Below are 19,180 nucleotides of genomic sequence, written 5' to 3' on the forward strand. Positions count from 1 at the left end.
TATGATAAAGTCTAATGAAAATAGTGTGCATAACACCTAAAAATAATTTGCCTTTTATTCTTCAGTACCTCAATAAATCTTAAATACCAGCCTTCGCAAGGTTAACATCTTTTAGCACCTTTATGCTACTTAACCCAGGTTCTAAGGCTGCATTGAACACCATAGGAGTTTATGCAGTATTATTCATGGCCGCTACTAGGCTGATAAGCCAAACCCTAACAACATCAGTCCTCACTTTGTAGGGATCAAGAGGCAGTAACTGACTATACACATCTGAATTTATTATAGATCTGAAGATCTGCAAACAGGCCTAGCCTTTGTGCGTTTGCACTCACACCTTTTTTGATCTACAGGCAAGTTATTGGTGTGCTGTATAATAGCACAGCTTTCCCTCAGTGAGTTTATTTGCCTTCTCCTCTTGGTTCCGTGGCATTCCATACAAGGGTGAAATCACTGCCTGGCTTGTCCGCCAATCAGGCGTTCACTGAAATTCAGCAGGAGCTGCTACCTGACTTGGTGGTGGTGGGAGGGGGGGAGGCTCAGGGGGATGATTTGACAGCCGGCCGCCACCTCTCCTCCATCCTCTTCTTCCTGACTCTGGTTCCAGCAGGAAGTATCTGGCTCCCGATGGCCAATCGCATTGTGATTGGTCTGAGTGCCATGGATTGGCGCTCAGCCAGGGAATGGGGGCCTGGGTATATTCTCCATGCAGGCTGTAATGCATCCTGCAAGGAGAATATGGGAAGTGCACATGCCCGATAGGGCTCACCAAACAATCATGTGCACTTAGGAGTGGGCAAACCACTCCTCTCCTGCTCCTCTGTCCTTGGAGCAGCCATGCCCAGAAAGCTGCCGTTGCAGCAGGAAACTTAAAATGACAATAATGCGAGTTATTATCATCTTATGTTTCCTGCTGCGGAGCATACGGACGACGCTCCTCAGCCTTAACGAAGGAGCCGCCACTGCTGAAATGTTGAGATCTATTCATAGAACTCACAAGAGGCTATTTTGTATGTATAAAAAAGAAGCTATTATGTAAAGATAAAATAATTTGTTAAAATGTAAAGAATGATGTATGTTTTATGGAGATGTTGGAACGGCCTCAAACCCAGGGGTACATGCCATGTTTGTAACATGGTACGATAAACTTGTTTACAACTTCTTATTTAGTACTGGATTAGAAAAGGAATTAAATTATATTAATATTGTAAATGTATGTGACAGACCAAGGTAGGAAGAGGAGGACTCGTGAAAAGAAGCGGAATCTTTGTCCATAGGCGATCAAAAGAGCCACCCAGCTCCAACGTGGTGGCCCCCGTATGTGGACTGAGGCTCCCCCTATGGCATGTTCTCCAACTACTTGCTAGAAGTCAAGCTGGGAGTGATATAGGTATGCAGCGATAAGACAGACGTGCCAGGGCACCTGCCCAGCCCTCTTGCACTATGGTGATGTAAGAAAACCGAGAACTGCAGAATCCGAGTACACCATATAACACTTAAATATGAACAGAAGTTATTTCCAACGTTCAAAATAAGAAACCCGAATGATTTGACAAGGAGAAGATTCTGCCCCTAAGGGGTTGGTTTCACAGCATCCTAGGATTCCAGCGAAAACTAAATGTCGTTTCTGTCAACAACACTAAAAGTTCTTGATTAGGACCGACCCTTAGGAGAACATTCGACTACCACTTGAGCTGAATCTCTGCCAACTCGAGAAAGATAATGTCATTTGTTTAATACCAGCTGTTGTTGTGAGAGGTTCTCCACCTTAGCATCTGAGAAAAAGGCAGCAATGATACTTTTGTTTTTACATTTTTCTTCTTTAGATGTATGCGCAGGATGTGTTAATAATTTACTCTGCTTGTTTAACGTTTTTATTTTCCCGTGGGTGACCTTTTTCAAACTTTTCAACTTGAAGATTATCAACCATTACAGTATTGCTTAGCTCATTTCGTACTTTAAAGTTAAATGTTTTTCGCTTATAGTAATATGCTCTTGCAATATTCCTTACTTAGCTGTATAAACAATTTATGTGTTCAAAATATGTAGGCCTAAATAAAATCACAGTAACATTATTTTGATTGGTGCACCGAAGCATATGGCCTTAGAAATAAGGGTAGAGAGCAGTGGTAAAACTCCTCTTAAAGAAGGTATGTTAAATGGCCTTAACTGTGGGTTGGTTATTGTGAGGTCTCTTATTAAGAAACATTGGAGATTCACTTATTACTGGAAGTCCAGAACCTGGATGTCCTGTTTCTCCCTGAAACCTGGACACGATTAGATGGGGAAGCGGAACTAGGCCTGGCCTGCCCCCCGGGTTTTATAATATTTCACAAACCAACCTTGCCCCACTGTGTGTGGAGGAAGTCCCGGGGTTTGAGCTACTCGGGTTTTCACTTAAAGATAATAGGGGTACTCTGTGCTCTGGTATACTCTGTTTTAGACCTCCGGGAGGTGCTATCCCCCGCTACCAAGAACTGATTGACGTGATATATAATTTATCACACTCCCATTCGAAACTACTGATCCTGGGAGATTTCAATCTTTGGGAGAATGACAACCTCGACACGGCTCTTAAAGAGTTGTGCCAAGCATGCGAGAATACTAATCTACAGCAGCTGGTGCTGCGTCCCACCCATCAGGGAGACCATGTGTTGGATCTTATATTTGCCAGGGAAAGGGGTGTAGCTGTGAAAGAAATACTCCCATTGTGTTGGACAGACCACTTCCTGGTTCTTTTCTCCCTATGGCTAACTACCCTTAATAAACAAACTTCCCACTCAGTTAACACTCGTATGGGTAGGGAATGGGCTGAAATCTTGAAATTAAAAGAACTCCCACAGCTTGTTGATAATAGTGGCTTTGATACTAATAGCTCCGTGGATAAAAAATGATCTGCATTTATGCAAGCAGATTACTAATTTACTAGATGGGCTGGCCCCGTTGAGGAAAGCCAAGGGTGATAAGAAATCGTCCGCACCCTGGTACAATGAGGAGCTTAGGTTGTTGAAGACTAAATGCAAACAAGCGGAAAGGAGAAGTAGGAGGAAATACCAGGAGACTGACAAGGCAGCCTTGAAAAAACTTTTGCATAGCTATAAAGTAATGATGGGTAAGGCCAAAGCAAAATACCTGGAAGAAACTATCCTGCAATCGCCCAACCAGCTCAAAACCTTATTTAGCTTAGTTAGAGACATGTCTAATCCAGAGTGCGCAAAGAGTGAGATTCCAGCATCACAAGAACTCTGTGATGACTTGGCAGTCTTTTTTGAAGAAAAAATTAATAACATTTTAACTGGGTTAAAAGCTCCAAGTGATGGTGAGCCTGATACAGAAGGTGATATGCTTTTATCGCCAAGCGGTAATACTCCTGAGGTAACATTGCTCAGGGAATGTATGATGCCTCTGGAGTCCTTCCAGATTCCCTCACAAGAGGAGTTTAACATCATTGCAGCCAGTAGCTCTTCAGGATCCCCCCTGGACCCGCTCCCTCATAAGATGTGGAAGGTGCTGTACTGAGCTTTTCCCATATCTCTACCAAATTTGCTCCCAATCTCTAATTAGTGGCACAGTACCTGAGTGCTGGAAAAAGACACTTGTCTCTCCCCTATTAAAGAAGGCTATGTTGGACCCTCAGTGCTCTTCTAATTACAGACCCATCTCCCTGCTTCCCTACCCGATTAAGATCTTAGAGAGCGTAGTGAGTAAATCTCTTTCTATACATGCGGAAGAAAATAATCTCCTGGACGAGGTCCAATTTGGGTTTCGATCAGGACATAGCACTGAAACTGCTCTAGTGACTGTCCTTGATGACCTACGAATGAGTGCTGACAGTGGCCAAACAGCCATTTTAGTGCTGCTGGATATGTCGGCCACTTTCAATACTGTCAACCATAAGATATTGATCGAGAGGCTTGAAGAATGTGGCATTGTGGGCAGGGCACTGGACTGGCTGCGGTCCTGTCTTTTAGACAGGCAGCAGGCAGTGACCTTGAGGCCCTTCTTTTCTCAGAGCAGATTAGTAAAACACGGGATTCCGCAGGGCTCAGCGATCAGCCCACTTCTTTTTAATTTATACCTATGCCCACGTATCTCTCTTATAAAAGCTTATGGCATTAATGTTATAAATTATGCGGACGACACTCAACTCGTCTTTTCCTTGGAGGGCAATGATGCAGTTCCTCTGGAGAAATTCCATAGCTGCATGCGAGAAACAGCTTGCTGGCTTAGGGATAACTCATTACAATTTAATGGGGACAAGACAGAAATACTTTGCTGCACTGCAAGTAAAATCCCTTGCCCCCTGCCAGTAGACTTCTGGACAGGTTCTGCCAATAACCCCCCTGTGCCTGTTAAAATAGTTCGCAATTTAGGAGTACTGCTAGATAGTAATCTGCAACTGGATTCACAAGTAGATAAAACTGTGAGTACCTGTTTTTCTCTGCTTCGAGCCCTTAGAAAAATACTCCCTTTTCTACCTGTCTCAGCTAGACCGCAAGTGGTAAGGCGTATTATTTTGAGCAGATCAGACACTGGTTGTTGTGTTGTTGCCAAACATTTGTCTTGTATATTAGTCTTGCTTGTATTGTGCTCATCTAATGAAACCATTTCATTTAATGTAAATGATTGTATAGTGTGCACAAAAAATTTGGAGGTCAACCACAGTTTTGTTTGGCATATGGGGTGTGTTATAGGTGGTGTTAAGTGTATCACATTTTGCCCCAAGGACGATTATTAAGTGTGGTGTCTGTGGAGATTGAATGGGATTGTATGTAAGTGTTTGAATGTAAGCGGAGTGATTTTTTTGGGTTGTTTTATTACTCACAATTTATTTAGGTCTATCTCATGTATTACAGTGTTCCCTTGAGATATAAAAATATCAAAACAATATGTGCTTTTGAAATAAAAGCTACTAATGAGCTTACGGGTGCATTGCTTTATGGTTCTTACGCCTTTTTTAAGTGATTTAAATTGTTGATCAGTATTGGCATCTGATTTGTTGTCTGGTTTAAAGTGCTCAGCCTTACTGATTGTGAGACATACCCTTTATTGATACACCGTTAATATTTTGAAAGCAGATTTTTGGGCAATACTTAATGTGTCGTCGGGGACCCTTTTTGCTGATATTCTTACCCTTGTTTTAAAAGGTACTTGCGGGTATGACGATCATTTTGTGGCAGCATCTCATCCATAATGATGTAGCATTTTAATATGTTGTTTATCAGTCCTAGTAGTATCTACAGCTTTTGCTCATAGCACTCAGGAAACTTAAGCGATATGTATGCTCTCTGCATGGCCCCAGTGTTAGATTTAGTGTCTAAACCTGTGAGATCTGTCTGATATGAAGTATACTTCTACTCTCTTTGGCCAGAGCGTGTCAGATCAGTGTACTTTTTTATTTTCTGACCTTGCCCCTTCTAAGTAGAATAAAATAAAATTTCGAAAAGACTCTCAGACATAAAATATGGCTGGAAATTTTCTTGCAAGGGACGCAATATGAAAACAAAGGTTCAGACGACTTCAGAAATGTAAGAAAACAAAAAGTAAAGGATGAAGAACTTGAATTAATCTCAGACACCTGTAATTATCCGGGCTGCATTCCAGCCCACTGTTTGTTTGCCTGTCATTCCACCTCAGACAGGAAACAACCATATGCAGATCAGTCTTGGTATTGTGCCAGTAGGCAAACGTCCTGCTTGGCCCCAGCAATTACCAGTGTTTGAGATTAATTCAAGCAACCACAAATCACTTACAATTTACTCCTTTCAATTTTAATAGTGCTTGCATTAGTGCACACTTTCCAAATGTCTTGGCCCAAGACATATTACAACAATTTTTAAAACTCTGGGCTTACTTCACAGTTTTCTGGATGTGAGACATTCACCCAAATGCAGAAAATTGTCTTTTCTACGTTATTTGGAGTGTATGGAAGTAAATCCGCTCTAAATACTGTGGACTGAACATCTACCACATTTTGATGGATATCCAGCTTCTGCCAACTCAGGTGTGCATATATACACTCTTGCTTAAAAATATATATATATTTATTTCCCATTCTTGCAAATGTTATAAATTAAGTAATTGTCCCTAAACGGTTCTGGTGGTGCTAATAGTGCCAGGGGGCTGCTCTTTGGGCCAGAGTTGTAACTCCTGGTGTCCAGGGTTGCTGTCTGTTACGTGTGAAGGGGTGCTGCTCACTGTGCTTTGAATGCTGCAGTCTGCCTTGGATCCTGCCCAGAAAGTCACAATGGCTGAGCAGGCCAAAACGTCATCTGAGGAGCAGGGACAAGGGGGATTGCCTCAAGTGGAAGGGCCTTATGTGTGATCATTGTGAAGGTTGGAAACAAACAGGTTCTTACAATAGACTAGTGCTCCAGCATGACCTGGGTCCTGAAGGCTTGAAAATTTTGGCACCAGCTGAAATACTGATGGGCCTGAGTGCTGAAGCGAGGTACAGGGGCTTACATTGAGAGGTCCCCAAACCTCCTGATTGCAGACAAACAGGCGCTGCTACAGTTTTGAGGTTAGACAGGTATCCAACACACAGAGAGCTGTAGCAATCTATGCAAAGAGCTCTTTGCTGAAGTTTAAAGGCATTTATTATATTAAACCTTAGATACCTTGACCAGACAGATAAATGGAGGATCACGGTGCATCGTGTGCTAAACCTTAGATGGGAACCACCAAGATGTTCCAAGGTTTGGTTTTCTGGTGCTCAGAAGGAGTTCATTTGTCTCGCAATTGAGATCTCACTGCTCTGAGTTACCAATGCAGAATTGTTTCCATCAGCCTCTGTATTGAAATTTGGCGTGATCACAAAAATATTTCTGCCATTTCATGATTCTTTATTCTAAAATCTTTCTCCCATATTTCACAGTCAAAGGAGATCAAATACCAGTACTTGAAGCTAAGAGTGATTTGGAGTGTAGGACTGAAGAACTCATTTGGAATGCCTGGAAAAAAAATTGTCTGAATGTGGAAGTACAAAAGGCCTAGAACGCAGGCTAATCCCCAGAACTATGGTTGTCTGCAGCAAGCAAGAGTTCTGTCGCCTGGCGAAACGCCGAAAGTATCATTGAAACAAGAGCATGTTGGGGGCACTCTCCGCAAGACATAATGGCACATCTATAATTTAACTGTGCTAAATGTATGCACCTGTTTGATTGGAAGTATACAGACTGCATACTTATTAAGTAGTCACGTTGAAGATATAATAGATTTCTGGATATTAGGAGATTGTGTATGCAACATTCGGGTTCGCCTTGAAGAAGTCTGCTGCAACATTGTCAGCTCAGACGAAACACGTGCTGGCGAGGGGGAAGTTTATCAATAAGATATGAAAATAAATAACAGAATGGTTGATACCACAACCTCATTTGTGACTTACAGAGTGCTCGGAGATTGTTTTCAATTTTGGATCTTCCAGCAGGGGAAGAATTGGTGGCTCTCCCTTCTCCTAGCGGTACAAAAGGGGGTGGTGATGGACGGAGCATCTGAATCAATCAATCAAACACTCACACCCAGTCAAAAGATCTGGGTTTAATCCATCACCGTTCTTTAGCCCACTCTGCCACCCCAGTTCAGACATGGCTATATGCAAATCAGTCTGACCCTGTGCCTCATGGGAACAGTCCAGCCCGAACTGCCAAGCCATGTCTTCCCTGGACTGGAAACAAGCTTCCGAGGACCGGTTTCTGGCATTCCAGCCGTCTTCAGCCCAATATTTGTCACCTAATTGTATATTTTGAAGGTTCTGGATTTTGGGAAGCTAATTAATTGCTCAAAATTAGGTGAGTAGCGGTGCTAATTGATGCTAGTTGTGATGGTACGTGTGTTACAGGGTGTTCGCCTCATGTGAAAAGTTGTGTTGTATTGAATGTTTTGATTCTGACTCTTTGTTTGTGAAGTTACTCTTTATTTAAAAATGTAAACTCAAAATAGTTCAGCAATGCAAAGTTGGGAACCTTCAGAGACAGAAACCATCCTGGGGGCATTACTGACTTTAACATGTTCTTAAGTCATTGAAAGGCACTGTCTGTATAGGAATGTAAGGAAACTGTCCAGTTAGGGAGAACACTGAATTGTACTATTCTTCTATAAAGATAATTCGCTATTCGGGAGATAAAATGACAATTGTTACATTAAAATGATCTAGCAAAGGAGGGGAAGCCATATATTAGAAAGAGGCCTATTCCATATAAGGACACCTAATCTAACGCAATGTGATTGTTTGATGATTGCTAAGTGTGCACATATATAATGCCACTAATAGGTGAAGATCTATGCGAAGCTCATTTTTGGTTGCTAGGTAGCCAATGGAAGTTTGTGAAGAAATTGTACTGGACAAGGATTTAGAAGTCATGTTAGGTGCAGCTCGTTGCTTGGAACCCAGGCCGCGAGGCACGAATCTGTAAAGGCACATGTCGAGTGCTTCACTGCTGAGTAGCAAAGTAAACAGCTGGGAGGCTGGTGTCAGAAGAGGTAGACACGGAGCTTCAATGAACCACAACCATCTGACACTCCAGCCAGCCTGCCTCCCAGTAAGTGCTGATAAAAATAGCACTATCAGCTAAACTCCCTTGTTTTATTCCTGACCTTTTGCACAGCTTGAATGTAGGAGAGCACTCCTGCAGTATGGAAAGATGAATTGCATTTGGTAAGAAGGTGTGGCAAGCCACAGGGATTGTAAACTGACGACAGTGGATTACAGAAAGGAAAGGTTCTGTTGAATACAATTGGAAGTTTGGTAGGCAGCCAATTCTAAAGGACCGAAGAAGACCACGGAAAAAGGAACAGAAGATTTAAAACAAGTAATGGCCGCACTCAAAATACTTGACTCTTCTCTAGTGGTTTGCTGCCATCTGTTACTGTATCCCAGTATTCCTATTCATCAGCTCCTTGCTTGTTCTGGTGGGGGTGGGGTGGATACACAAAGGCATATGTTTCTATTCTTTGAGCAGGAGGATAGTGATCAGATGCGAAGGCATTGGTGTGTTTGAATGCAGGAAATCTCTTCCCGTGCACTGCCATATCCTTATGACTCTAGTTTGAATTTGACCTCACTGCTAAATTCATTGAGCCCCGGTTGGATTATCAAAAACTAACAGGTTTTCCATGATAAATCAATTGATCCTTAATGTTTGTTGCAGTGTAAATTGGCAGCGAATAGTGTTAGATCATGCAATTGACACCGATGTTTTTAACAAGAGTTTGTTTAGTGACTAAAATCAGATATTGAAGTCGTTTTCTTTGGAGTACCATCATTGATTAAAAATCACTTGAAAATTACAAAATGGTGATTTGATCTCTTCATTTGGGGTTTTCTATCACCGTTTTGCAGATGGTAAATGTAAGGTAATTATTTTTTTTGCATGATCACCCTCAAACGTTTGGACTGATGCTGCTGGTTTATCTCTTCCCAAACAGGCCCCAGTGCCTGTGCTTACAAGTGTACGTTTAGTTGGCTTATCCCCAATTGTCATAAAATAACTTACTTGAACGTCCCTAGTACGTGGTACAGGGGGTACCCAGGGCCTCTAAGATGTGTTTCTTGTGGACAGGGCTTGAAACATGTGGACCGATGAAATCCATGCACATAACCGCATGTTTTTACATTTCTTTCCCCAATTTTTAATCATGCCAGCTAGAGGTACAAATACATTGTTTTCCTACTAAGCCAGGTATTTTAAACTTTTGCACTTGATAAGACCCTCCCACTCTTATATCTCTCAATACTTCATAGCAAATGATCAAAGTGCTCCCACGTAGCATGCCCTGTCCGCAGCAGTATGGGAAGAACCCAATGATGAAGCAGAGAGTCCATGAAAGGAAGATGAAGCTAGCCTAGATGGAGAGTAGCAATAAGAGAAGAAAATATGAACGAGATAATCTATTCAATAGTGAGAAAACCATAAGGTAATGATGTACCAGAGAACAGTGACATTTGGACATCAAAATAGGACTAGATAGGTGGAGGAGAAAAGGAAAGGAGAGACCATTTCGGGTGACAGAAAATGTTAACTGTAAGAAAAGAAAGATAAGGTAGAAAAATCATGGTATAGTTTGAAAAGAGTATTGAGACTCTAAAAGAGTATTGAGACTCTAACTGATGAAAAGATTCAATTACTTTGTTTTTCTGCAGATGGATCAGGTGTTCCAATATGTAAACAGGGAGCTAGACTTGAAGAGCAGTGTTGTTATGTGTAAAGATAGCTAGTGCAGGGTGGGGTGATATGAGCAGCAAAATCAAGAGAACAGTGTATGAAAATATTGGGAACATTATAAACCATGGTAATCATGGCGGAAAAACACATGCAATTCTAGAAGCAGTGCATCAAGAGATTCAAGTAAGAGTGAACAGCTTGGCTAGAAGACATAGGCAGGCAGGTAATGGTATGAACAAGAGTGGTTCAACCTGGGTCATGCCATAGTATATCTTCCTTCTCGGCACAGTTTACTTAACACAGGATCAGTCTTATGAGATTGTAAATGCATTCTTGCAATGTAGCTGTACCATCCTAACTGCTCAAAAACTTTTAATATGTATTATTTGTGACATGTAAGATTATTAGTACAAGCTATATCTGATCACTAATTAGACACTATTTCCACTGCATGTCGATATTAATTATCACTAAGTCATATCATAGTTTGACTGTTCTATGGTTACTTGCCTCTGTTGGATACTTTTATCAAAGGGTGCTTATACTACTTAGCACAAACAACAGTTTTTGGACAGAATGCAGAACAATGGCATACATTCACCCCAGTACAGAGATCTGGGCCTAAATCCATCGTTTTTTTGCACTCCACACCACCCCAGTTCACACATGGCCATATGCAAATCAGCCTTGATCCTGTGCCTCATGGGAACAGTCCAGCCCGAACTGCCAAGCCATGTCTTTCCTGGACCGGAATCAAGCATCCTAGGACCGGGTTCTGGCTATCAGCCGTCTTCAGCCAGGATAGCTTGACTCCAGTGGTGTGGAGAGCATGGGACTCACGTCTGAGCATACCCATCCCACTCGGGGTGACAAATGCAAAAACAACAGTTGATGGACAGAATGCAGAACAATGTCATACATTCACCCCAGTACAGAGATCTGGGCCTAAATCCATCGTTTTTTTGCACTCCACACCACCCCAGTTCAGACATGGCCATATGTAAATCAGCCTTGACCCTGTGCTTCATGGGAACAGTCCAGCCCGAACTGCCAAGCCATGTCTTTCCTGGACCGGAATCAAGCATCCTAGGACCGGTTTCTGGCTATCAGCCGTCTTCAGCCAGGATAGCTTGACTCCAGTGGTGTGGAGAGCATGGGACTCATGTCTGAGCATACCCATCCCACTCAGGGTGACAAATGCAAAAACAACAGTTGATGGACAGAATGCAGAACATGGTCATACATTCACCCCAGTACAGAGATCTGGACCTAAATCCATCTTTTTCTGCACTCCACACCACCCCAGTTCAGAAATGGCCATATGTAAATCAGCCTTGACCCTGTGCCTCATGGGAACAGTCCAGCCCGAACTGCCAAGCCATGTCTTTCCTGGACCGGAATCAAGCATCCTAGGACTGGTTTCTGGCTATCAGCCATCTTCAGCCAGGATAGCTTGACTCCAGTGGTGTGGAGAGCATGGGACTCACGTCTGAGCATACCCATCCCACTCGGGGTGACAAACGCAAAAACAACAGTTGATGGACAGAATGCAGAACAATGTCATACATTCACCCCAGTACAGAGATCTGGGCCTAAATCCATCGTTTTTTTGCACTCCACACCACCCCAGTTCAGACATGGCCATATGCAAATCAGTCTTGACCCTGTGCCTCATGGGAACAGTCCAGCCCGAACTGCCAAGCCATGTCTTTCCTGGACCGGAATCAAGCATCCTAGGACCGGTTTCTGGCTATCAGCCGTCTTCAGCCAGGATAGCTTGACTCCAGTGGTGTGGAGAGCATGGGACTCACGTCTGAGCATACCCATCCCACTGCATGTTTCCTTTCCTGCTCTGATGGTGATATGGGTAAAACACTCAATGCTGTCTTATCTCTAGAGAAAATGTCAGCTACCTTTCTGTACTGCCACATCACTGTGCTTTGTGTTCTAACTATTCACCCCCTACTTCACTAGAACGTAGAAGTCGATGGGGTTGTAGTTTCTCTCATGGATTTGAAGGCATTGGCTCTTGGTGCCAGAGGTCGTGTCCCAGAGCAAAAGCAACCAGTCTCTCGTCTAGTGTTTGGCCACCTCGAACACTGTCCGAATAAGCAGTCACTTGACCTTCCACTTGAAACATTACGCATTGCATTGCAAGTTTCTAGTTTGGTGACCGACTGGGCTGATGTATCCTCTGCAAGGATCAGTTCTTGGTCCGGTGAGTTCACCTACCCCTTTCATCCTCTTCAGGTCAATAAAAAGTGTATCATTCTCTTGAGCAACAAAAAGCATCCGTTATTCAGCACCAAGATAACCACGGGTGAATCTGCGGTGTTGAAATACACTTTGTGTTCTGTCATTATAGCTGCATTTGGAAGATTTGCTGAAAATCTGTAAAATAACCAGTGCCAGCTTTGTTGCCTCTGGTAAATTTAGCCTTTTCTCAATTTTTCCAAACAGCTGCTAGCCGTTGGTAATAATTGCTTGCATTTACTGTGTAATGCCACAGAAATTACTATAGGTGACAAAATGTGCCGTAGGCTGAGTACCGCACATTTTTACTGCTTTGCCGCCATCCTGTGAGGCTTGGATTGATGGAAAATAATTAATGAGGCTATAGACTAGAAAGGGGATTCCAAGTTATAGGCCTGAGACTCTAGAGAGGGTCTAAAATGAAGATGGAGGGATTTTAACTACTGGTATAGACAGGCAGAAGGGCTATGCTGCTATTAGAACATTCCACCCACTGACGATAGAATATTCTAAATTACAATGGGAGAAACAGAAAGACAGACATAGGAATGATAGAGCAAGAAGTTATACCAGCCATTATTAGTACTGAGCCATTTCATTGTCTTCAGTTGAGGTCCCAACATTCCAGTGTTTTAAATATATATTTATATAGACTTTCAACTAAAGGTATGATCTAGATCCAGAAAAATCCCCTCAAGTCTTTTGAATATATATTTGGAATATAAATGAATTGACTGCTTGGTGTAGGTGTTTTTAAATTAATTTTATTTGATGTGTCACTCTAATTGTGTGATTATATTGATTCTTGTGATGACATTTTTAAAAATGTGGTTAATAAAGATTATTTTTATAATAAATAATGGATCTCTTTTTTTAAAGCTATTTAAGGGCAGGTCTCAATACATAGATTGAATTTATTACAGAGCCTAGATAGCATCTGTGTTTTGAGCCAACCCTATAGATTTTGTGGTTAGGACAGGAATGTGGCATTCACTTCGTACTTACTAACATTCAAAATGAGGGTTTGTGAGAAATTCATATGCCATTTCAACTCTTCCCAATCTCTTAACGTGCGGTTTAGTGAATAACGTGATAAGTTATTTTCCATCCAGGCAATGTCAAGTGTAGCACATTATAATCTAACACCTTAATAAACTGGTTTTACTGTAAGATGCTGTTGAACACGTTTAACTATATATATATTGCATTGATCAACACAATTAGCAATATTTGACGATTATATTAATTTTCAAATGTGGATTTTCTGTAATGTGTAAAAGGATCAAATTGTTAGAGCAAAGGAGGTGTCCACTGTAGTATGTGTTTTAGGTCGCCGACACTATTTAGTGCACTCTTGTGTATGGGCCGTTTAGAAAAGAAATCATTCATTTGCACGGTCCTCCGGAAATTTAAGACGCCGTGTTTTCTTTTTGTTGTTTCAGGTCCAGCAGGTGCAGACTGTACAGCAAGTTCAGCATGTTTACCCAGCACAAGTGCAATATGTGGACGGAAGTGACGCAGTGTACACAAACGGAGCAATGTAAGTGTGTTCTTACACAAGTGACATCGATGGTGATAAGATGACGCTCACTCGTCTGCGAGTCCTTTGTTCTGCAAATTCAGAAAGTAGTTACGGGTGTATAATGAAGAAAACACACCACACTAGATCGGTTTAGGCATTTTAAGTTTTGAAGTGGGCATGAATATAGTTTGGACAATTTTAGCTATATTTAGTTCTACCGCTCATCGTTTCAAGACGCTTCAGAGAAATTATTTTAATTGTTAGATGCATAAGTCCAATTCATGTTCTTGTTCCCCAGTAGTTTCGAACGTTTTAATCGTTCCTGCATTATAATAAGTCGAGGTTCTCTGAAGGCTTTCATTTCCGGAATTGTATATGTAATTGCAACCACATGCTTGTATCTCTTTTTACATTAACTTGCAACTAGAAGTTTGAGGGTACATCCTTGTACTTAATTGTTTCCTGATTGATAATGGTGACCAGACTCTCGACCTGCTGCAAGATCTATTCAATGCTTCTGCGCCTAAACTCCACCTGAAGATCATTTTGTCTTTTAATTCTATTTATATTGAGCATTTACATACGCTGAAACTATGTTCAAACAATATAGGCAAACAGAAAGAAAACACACCCCTTAGTTGATAATATCCAGCACATGAAGCACATAGTAAAAAAACTCCAAAGTCCATGACTTTCAACCGTGCGTATGAAAACACAGCCCACAGAGAAAGAAGAGAAGTACAGCAAGACACAAAAAAATAACGTGAGTCCCCAGAGAAATTGTCTCACGCACAACCCTGTCTCCAGTGGGGAATCCCGCCGCACCTAATCCTGCTTGGATCATGGCATACCACTAACAACCAACACACACTTCCCCTAAAATAGAACAAGGGCCAAATGAATCTTTTAAACTCTCTCAGGTCATCGTGTGAAGATTTGGTGGCCTTAGGTAATGGAAAAACATAGTCTCTCCAGTATTCTGCCCTGAGTTTCACTAGAAAACCCACTGATGCTGTAATTCCCTATATGTTCATTTCTTGAGCACCAGGAGAGTCTGTTTTGTCACTCAATGAATTTGTCAGGTCAGGAGAGAGGTTGAGTCTTTCTTACCCACGCCTTACTGGTTTGTTTTCTATCCCCAATTCTAAGTGCTATTCTATCAACTCTTTTGATGCTATAACCACCATTACAATGACATCTTGAAGCTGTTTTATTTCTGAGTGATTGGGAAAAGTTGAAAAGCCATCTTCTCCATTGTTGTTCAGGGTTCCCCTTCACATCCACCTTCTCCATCTTGCCTGCTGGCAATTTCACAAGAATCTTAGCTGGGATGTTTAGTAATCTCATAGGGGCAGTCCTTCTCAGGTCATCCAGTTGTTCATGGCCCTCATCGATCTTCCAAATATTAGACACTGCACCGTTCTGGAAGATTTTCATTCCCTCCTTGCCTCTGTCGTCACCCTTTAATGATTTGCATTCCCTCCTTGCCTCTGTCGTCACCCTTTAATGAGTTTCAGGCATCTGCAAAATCAGGGCCGTTTCATCACCTCATGTTTCACATTCAGCACCCTATTCAAGATTCCCTCCATCTTCTCCTTCGTTGCCTTTCCTCCAATTCTAAACTTTCAGTTTTTTTTTTTCAAAGACCTTTATTACACAAATTTATCAGTACACATCGTATAGCCTACAACCCCAAGAGCCGGCCACGTCACGGATAATGTCTGTCAAATAATGTTCAATTTAACACAGCCTTTCAGCCGACAACCCTGGGGGGGAGGGGTTGGCCTAACGGCTAAGGCGCTCGACCTCGGACCTGGGGATCTGGGTTCGAGTCTCGGTAACGACGCCAAAAACCCCCTGTGATTCTGGGCAAATCACTTAATCTCCCCGTGCCTAAAAAGGGGTTGGCCTAACGGCTAAGGCGCTCGACCTCGGACCTGGGGATCTGGGTTCGAGTCTCGGTAACGACGCCAAAAACCCCCTGTGATTCTGGGCAAATCACTTAATCTCCCCGTGCCTAAAAAAAAAAAAATGAAAGTGTGTCCTCGTGTAACGTAACTGGTGCTATGTAAAGCGCTCTGATAACTGATTCGGTTCGGTTCTAGTTCGCGCTATATAAAACTCTGCAAAAAAAAACAAAAAACCCTGGGGCCCGGCAGCGTGGTTTGATAAAAATGCATATCATACAATCAGTGTGTGTCCCGGATAAATCCCAGGTCTAAAGTTTTTTGTGTTAGTTTTAGAACTTGCATCAACTATATTAAATAAAATATATATATGGAGGGCACTTCTGTAGGCAGCCACAGCAGCGTGAACAAAGCAACAGATCAGTTATGTAGGTAGTGTAGATCCAGTGTTTTCAGGTACTTATGTAGGCACCTCTTCATCTATCTACGGTGACCAAAGAGATCTCCTATTTTCCCCCTAGACATCTCCATCATATTCATCGTCTGAGTCTATAATCTTGTCCTCCGGCAGAGGGTCACAGATCTCCCCGCTGTACACATTCCATGGAGTCCATATCTTCTTCCACCTACGTGGACTTGCCCTAGCTGTGTATACTGCGCGTTCAGTGATCATTACCATGTCCATATTTCTGCACCATTGTGCTAGAGTGGGGGTTTCTGCCACCCCCCACTTCTGTGCGATATCTCTCTTTGCTATTATCATACCAACCGTGACCCAATTCAACCCATGTCTGGACAAGTCGTTGGGATCCCATATATTCAGTAGACATTTGCGCGGCTCGGGTACTAGAGATGTATCCAGTGTCTGTGAGATGGTACGCATGATTTGTCTCCAGTAGTCAGCTATAAGTGGGCAGTCCCATATAGTGTGTAGAAATGTGCCCTCCTCCCCACAGCGGCGGAGGCAATAGGGGGATTGCACCCGATGTATTTTATGAAGTGTGGTTCTGGTGTAGTATACCCTGTGCAGGATTTTAAGTTGCACTAAGCGGAATCTGGCCGAGATACCCACTTCTCTTGGGAACGCCAATGCTTCGTTCCATTCTGAGTAGTCCATGTCACCTAATTCTTCCGCCCATGTTTCTCTTAGTTTTAGTGCAGGGTCTGGTAAGTTGTTTATCAGTTTCCGATACGTTAGTGAGGTGGCGCTGCATTGCATGTAGTCTGTAAGCAGCCAGTCCTCTAGTGGAGAGGCCTCCGGGACTTCTGTGTCTGTCTGTATCGCCGTCAGTATCGCATGACGAATTTGTATGTATCTATAGGTCTCAGTCGCTCCCAACTCATACTGTTGCTGGAGTTGGGTAAATGGAATCACTGTTCCCTTATCCCATAAATCGCCCACTGTTGAAATACCGATGTTGTCCCACTGTGTAAAGCCCTTGCAGCGTCTCAGGTGTCCGAACACCCTGGTGTCCCATAATGTGGTTAGTTTAGTGATTTTGTCTTTCCACCCCAATTTCGCTTGAGCCGTGTGCCATAGTGTGGTCGTGTGTTTTGTGGGTCCCACTAGTTTCACTGCCAGTCTTCTGTCATAGAGCATCGCAAGCATATTGTCCGAGTTCATCTGTTCCCTATCTGCCTTGTATGCTGGGTCGTCTTGGGGTGTGAGTAGCCATTGATTAATGGTTTTAAGGTGTGTCGCCCAGTAGTACGCCTGTAAATTTGGCAGCGCAATCCCCCCTCATACCAGCTTCTGTTCAATTTGGTGTGTGCTATTCGTGCCGGACGATTGTTCCATAGCAAGGTGCACACCAGTGCTGTTACCTGCCGGAAATATCTTGGCGGCACTGGAAATGGGGTATTGTCTAGGGCATATAGAATTCTCGGCAAGGCCATCATTTTATATAGGGCCGCCCTGCCTAGGAGAGTCAGGGGCAGTGTCGCCCAGTGTTTTACATCGTGTCGCAGACGTTCTAGCGGTGGCTTTAAGTTTTTATCAAAGAAGTCGGAGGGGCTCCTTGTAATGTGGATGCCTAGGTATTTGAAGGACTCGTCTGCAAGTCTGAGGGGGCAATCATCGTGAAGTGAGGGAGTAGGGCCTCGTACGACAAATAACACTGATTTTGCCCAGTTTATTGTGTACCCTGAGATCTTCCCATGCGTGTCACACAGTGTCAGCAGTGTCGGTATACTTTGTTCCGGTTCCGTTAGGTATACTAGCATATCATCTGCGTACAACGAGAGACGGTCTTCCCATCCCTCCCACCAACTAATGCCTTTCAGTAACGGTGTCTTTCTGATCAGTGTTGCCAAGGGTTCTAGTGCAATCGCAAACAACAAAGGCGACTATAGACAACCCTGACGTGTTCCTCTTGCCAGTTGTATTGTGTGGGAGATGTGTCCATTAGCTGTAATTTGAGCCATTGGGTTAGTGTACAGGAGTCGTATCCATGCCATGAATTTTGGACCAAACCCCATTCGTGACAGTACTGCAAATAAGTATTGCCATTCCACCATGTCGAACGCCATCTTTGCGTCCAGCGAAAGTATCACCGCTGGCGACGATAATAGCGTGACTCGCGCCAACACTCCGTGGACCCGCCTGAGATTAAGTGCAGTGTTTCTGTGAGGCATGAAGCCGGATTGATCGGGGTGGATCAGATTCGGGAGGTGGGATATCAGGCTGTTTGCTAGAAGTTTCGCTAAGCTTTTTGCTTCTGTGTTTAGAAGGGATATTGGGCGGTAGGAGGTGCATTCCGCCGGTGGCTTGCTGGGTTTCGGAATTGCCACTATCATTGCAGTCCGCTGGTCTGGTGGGAGTTCGGCTGTAGAGAAACATTCGAGGTACATCGCTAATAGGGGCCCGCTAATTGTGTCAGACATAATTTTATACCACTCTATAGGGATCCCGTTGGGTCCCAGAGCCTTCCCGGATTGCATCGCGTGTATGGCCCGGTGTATTTCCTCAAGAGAGATGTCGGCCTCCAGTTCGTCAACCGCTTCCGATGTCAATGTAAGAATCTCAGTGTGTCTGAGGGAGTCTTGTGCCTCCTCCTCTGTTACAATTCTATCTGGGGTGTAGACCATTTGGAAGTGGTCCGCCAGTATGCGGACTATCTCCTCAGGACGTGTCTGAGTAATGCCGTCCTTGTTATACATTTGTTGTATTCCACGCGTACTTCCCCCTTTTTTGTCCAACCAGGCCAGAATTTTTCCTGCTTTGTCCCCCATGTCGTAAATTCTATGTTTGGTGGTTTCAATGTGTTCTATTGTCTGTTGTGTCAGATGATCTCGATATCGCTGTTGATGTATTTGCAGGGTGTGCGCGGTGTCGG

The 19,180-nt window shown here is 43.1% G+C and overlaps 1 protein-coding gene across 2 annotated transcripts in view; it reads left to right on the forward strand.

The window, feature by feature from the left end:
* Positions 1-19,180, forward strand: part of RFX3 (regulatory factor X3) — a 638,508-nt gene that overhangs the window by 309,663 nt on the left and 309,665 nt on the right. For both annotated transcript variants that reach the window (XM_078675714.1, XM_078675716.1), the window contains one exon: positions 13,859-13,956. In XM_078675714.1, coding sequence (XP_078531840.1) covers positions 13,859-13,956 — 98 coding nt within the window. The remainder of the gene's footprint in view (positions 1-13,858; positions 13,957-19,180) is intronic.

Source organism: Lissotriton helveticus, chromosome 2_1 (genome assembly GCF_964261635.1).
Source record: "Lissotriton helveticus chromosome 2_1, aLisHel1.1, whole genome shotgun sequence".
NCBI classification, from domain to species: Eukaryota; Metazoa; Chordata; class Amphibia; order Caudata; family Salamandridae; genus Lissotriton; species Lissotriton helveticus.